The sequence below is a fragment of the Mus caroli genome, chromosome 7 (genome assembly GCF_900094665.2).
Source record: "Mus caroli chromosome 7, CAROLI_EIJ_v1.1, whole genome shotgun sequence".
NCBI lineage: Eukaryota > Metazoa > Chordata > Mammalia > Rodentia > Muridae > Mus > Mus caroli.
This window is the reverse complement of record NC_034576.1, coordinates 28047208-28051703: the sequence shown is the minus strand read 5'-3', so window position 1 is coordinate 28051703 and position 4496 is coordinate 28047208. Positions and strand designations below refer to the sequence as shown.

General features: G+C 50.5%; 1 protein-coding gene across 1 annotated transcript in view; it reads right to left on the bottom strand.

The window, feature by feature from the left end:
* The window catches only part of Lgals4 (galectin 4), an 8373-nt gene that overhangs the window by 1111 nt on the left and 2766 nt on the right, over positions 1-4496 (bottom strand). The window contains exons 4-9 of the mRNA XM_021166186.2: positions 3390-3530; positions 1033-1065; positions 893-931; positions 735-764; positions 395-483; positions 108-270 (exon numbers count right to left, since the gene is read on the bottom strand). Coding sequence (XP_021021845.1) covers positions 108-270; positions 395-483; positions 735-764; positions 893-931; positions 1033-1065; positions 3390-3530 — 495 coding nt within the window. The remainder of the gene's footprint in view (positions 1-107; positions 271-394; positions 484-734; positions 765-892; positions 932-1032; positions 1066-3389; positions 3531-4496) is intronic.

The following is a 4496-nucleotide window of genomic DNA, read 5'->3' as shown; positions in this document are numbered from 1 at the left end:
GAGAGGAGAGGAGAGGAGAGGAGAGGAGAGGAGAGGAGAGGAGAGGAGAGGTGAGGTCCAGCAGTACTGGGATCTGTGGGAGGCAGGAAGGGGATCCCCAGACTCACATCAAAGAACTGCCCAGGGCCAAATGGGTTGTAGGCCACCTTCCTCTCTTCAGCGCCCCAAGAGCCATTCATAAAGCTGTTGCGAACCACACTGTCACCTATGCGAGGGTTTATGTGAAAAGCTATGTCTCCAGACGATCCCACCTTGAAGTTGATGACAAAGCTGAAGACAAAGTGTCAAATGGGGTTCAGTGTCTGAGGCTCCAAGAGAAGAAAGCTAGGTCCTCAACCCCTGGGTCTGAGAGGAAGGCTGAGGCTGAACCCCTAGGTGTGAGGAGGGAGCTTACTTTCTGGCTGTAGGAAGTACATATCCCTTGATTATGATGGTTCTTCGGACTGTAAGGCCCCCCTGCAGAGCCCCCACATATGGCACACGCTGTAGAAAAAGAAAATGGGGTCCCATTCAGTCTCTGATGAGGAAACCCAGACACAAGAGCACATTTTCACAGAGAGGCAGCATTTGCTTGTGAATTGTCCCCAATCATGTCTTCTCCTAAATCCTGACTACCGGCTGCATCTTCTCCCACCCTCAAAACCGTCAACCCACATATAGTCCACCCTTCTGGGCTCCCAACACTCTCTGCCTCCTTTGACTTGCTCCTTTGACTAGCCCCTGGGTCATCATACCGGATTGAAGACTGGGGGTCCTGTCATGACCTGTGGAGGAAAAAAGGGATTCCACTGTGTAAGATTTGACAAATACCTTATGCAACATATCTTCATCCCTTGCCCAACCCCAAATTGTCCTCATCCCTCCATGAGCCCACCATGCCCCTCCCACTTACAGGCAAGGTGTTCATCTGTGGAGGGTTGTACCCAGGACTCTGGAAGAGAGATGAAGGAATGTGGCATCCTTTGCCTCCAAACTTCCCTTACCATTAATCCAACTCTGTGGGAAACTGCCCACAGCCCAGCAGATACTTACCCCAGCAGGGTAAGCTGGAATAGTCATGGCTCCCTGTGGGTACAGAGAGGAAAGGAGGTCATGGCTGGGACCATAAATCTAGACTGGCAAGTGTTGAAGAGAATCCCTGGGCACCCCATTAGGTACATGGTCCACAGCCCCTGCTGTATTTTGGGATGGCCAGAGGCTCTGTGTCTTTAGGACAACTCCTGGTAAATTCTCTTCTTTGTTCCCTGCTCCACAACCTTGGGTCAATCCCTTCTGTCCTGGGATCCTCGTCCACCCCTTGTCTCCCCTTAGCTTAGGATCAGTCTGGAAAGTGGAATTCAGGGGGTAAATCTAGGCCTTGGTACTTCTTTCTAGGCCCATGATGACCAAAGTCCTTCACCTATGCTTCACATACCCAACCCTAGAGCAAGCTGAAGTCCTGGGAGCCACCCAGATCCTGTTTAGCAGGCTCTCTGCTGTCTCCTCGGCTCATCCTCTCCCGGAGGCACAGCTCTGTACATATGACTCTCCTGTCTGGACCCTTTCCCTCCTCGTCCTCCTCGTCCTCCTCATCGTCCTCCTCCTCCTTGTCCTCCTCTTCCTCCTCCTCCTTCTCCTCTTTTTTCATTGTTATGGGTTTGTTTGTTTGTTCACTTGGTTGGTTTGGTTTGGCTTTTTTGAGTCAGGGTTTCTCAGTATGGCCCTGACTGTCCTGGAACTCACTCTGTAGACCAGGCTGGCCTTGAACTCAGAAATCCACCTGCCTCTGCCTCCTGAGCGCTGGGATTAAAGGTGTGCGCCACCACCACAGGCTCATCATCCTCATTTTTACTTTCTCTGTTTTCTCCTCCTTTTAATTAACTCCTATTCTGAAAGTTCTTCAAATCAATCAATCAATTCATCTCTCTGTGTCCATCCCCCCACAGTTCCCCTCCCCAAACACAAACACCAGGGTGTTGATCTGTGGCCCAGGCTGGTCTCCTTGCAGTGAACATTCTGCCTCAGCCTCCTGAGGCTGGGATCACAGGCAGTAGTCACCATGCTGGGATGGACTCCATATTTGGCATCCGCACTCCCCAACCCCTACCCCACCCCCATGACTGTGTGGCTGTAACTTGTTCCATCTCCCCTTTGGATGATAAACTCTTCGTTTTGATCCAGGCTGATCATTATTTATTTTTAAAATATTTATTTACTAATTTTTCCTGTATGTGCCTAAGTACACATCTGTGACCCCTGTGGGGGTCAGAGGAGGGCTCAGAGTCCCCAGAACTGGACTTACAAATGACTATGCACTTGGGAGCCGGGAACTGGACCTAGGTCCTTCTGGTTTATTCAAGACAGGGTCTCACTATTTAGGTCTGGCTGTTCTGGAACTCCCTATGCAGACTAGGCTGGCATTGAACTCGCAGAGATCCACTTGCCTCTAGTTCTCCAGCACTGGGATCAGAGGTGTGTGCCTGATGGTTATATATGCTCTTTACTGCCATCTCCAGCCCCAGGCTGAGAGTTTCAACTTTCAGGCTTTTGTTGGTTAGTTGATTGGTATTAAAGAAACTGGGGAACTCATCCCTCATGTTAAGTTAGCTTACTGTAGCTGAGCCAGGCTCCTAGCAGCTCACTGGGGCACTGTAGGCAGATGCCCACCCTACCATTAAGCAAGCTTCAGCTTGCGACACTGGGAATTGGCGTACTGGTTTACTGTAGTGGGTGTGTGTCAGAGGCTCTGCAGGCTGCATGCCTGGGTGTGGACCTTCTAGGACACTGGGTCCTATGTTTTCTTGACATTCGGATCTAGCTCTCCTGGCCAATTTCCAAGGTGATTGCATCATATTGCACTCTGAGCAGCCATCTGGTAGCCATGCTAGCTGATTCACATGCCTGCCTTGCCCCCAGGTCATGTGATACCATGTTACACCTTGTTCCTTTACAACCGGATGGGGAGGAGGGGCAAGTTGCCATGGCTTTGTGTTGCCCCAGTGACCAATGTATTAAGCAACCTGTCCTGAATTCGTTTACTCTTTATCTGCTTGTCTTTTCTTATCTCACTTTCTGACACCATTGTTTACACACCTCTTCCTGCTCATGAAGCCCTTTTGACTGAGTCTGGCTCCTTCCTTTGGGTGTTCAGAACACCTCGTTAACCCTTTCCCTGAGTCTAACCCTCTGCCTGAACCTCCTTATCTAGACCCTAACCATCTCTCTGAATGCACCCCCACCCCCACCGCGGTCTTGACCGTGTCTGTCTGGTCACTGCCTATCTTTCTGGTGGACTGTCTTGGTGGTGACAGGGTCCCTGGACCCATTCCTTAAAGGGACGAGGAGTGGAAACAGAGACGGCGGCTGATGTGCGAACAGGTCAAAGAGACAAAGGAAAAGACATTCTGTACCGGATATGGGGCTGCAGCAGGTTGGCCTCCGAGGAAGTTGATGGACTGAAGTTCTAGGTCCCCATCCACTTGCAGATGGGTAACCATCTGTACAGGTAACCGGTGCCCATATTCATAGAAGGAGCTTCCGTTCACCACGACCTGGGGACAGAGACAAGGTGTCAGACATGGGCAGCCGCAGCTGGCAAGCAACTGTGGGGAAATGGGGACAGGATTGGATTTATTTATTTAGTGCATGAGCGAGGGCACATGTGTGCACATTTATGTGGAGGCCAGAGGTCAGCTGTGAGTGTTGGGCCTCAGTGCCTGTCTGTCTTGGTTTTTGAATCGGGTTTCTTGCAGTAGACTAGGCTGGCTGGCTCCTGTCCCTGCTCCCCTGAGCTTGGATTATAGGCATGGCCCAGCATGGCTCAGCACTCCAGTTATTATGTGGATGACAAGGATGGAGCCCAAGCTCACAGCCAGCGCTTTACTGACTGATCCAGCTTGTCAGCCCTAAGGGATCTTTTTGATTTGAAGTGCAATGTATTTGTTGGGTTGTAGGAGCGCCTTGCCAGCAGGAATTTTGGGACTCAGGGACCAGAGGTCAAACTGAAGTACAATGTCAACTCACAGTGGAGGGAGAGAAAGAATCAGGCCCGAGGGTTCGTATAGACACAAAAGAACTTGGCTTGTAAGGTCTGGTTCTGGCATGGCCCTGGCTGTGTGACCTCGGGTAAGTTACTCTACCTCTCTGAACTTTTATTTAAAACCTTCCAGAATGGGAGTTGCTCATATCTGAGTTTGTCAAGAGGATGGCAACCAAGTCAGGCAAGGCATAGGCTTATGGCAGGCTGGAAGCAGCCTGCTGGTCTTGGTGTCACCCTCCATCTGATCATCGATCTATGTGACAGACATGGATCCGGAGCCAGTCCTAGAGAACTGAGCACTTCCTGTATGCTAAGTGCTGGGTCTGGTGACATCAATGTGCCACTTTCAAGCTGGATATGGTGTACACACCTGCAGTTACAGCACTCAGAAGGCTGAGGCAGGAGACTACCAAAGCTTAGGACAGTTTGGGCAAACAAGTGAAATCTTAAATTAAAAGTTAAAAAAAAGCCGGGCGTG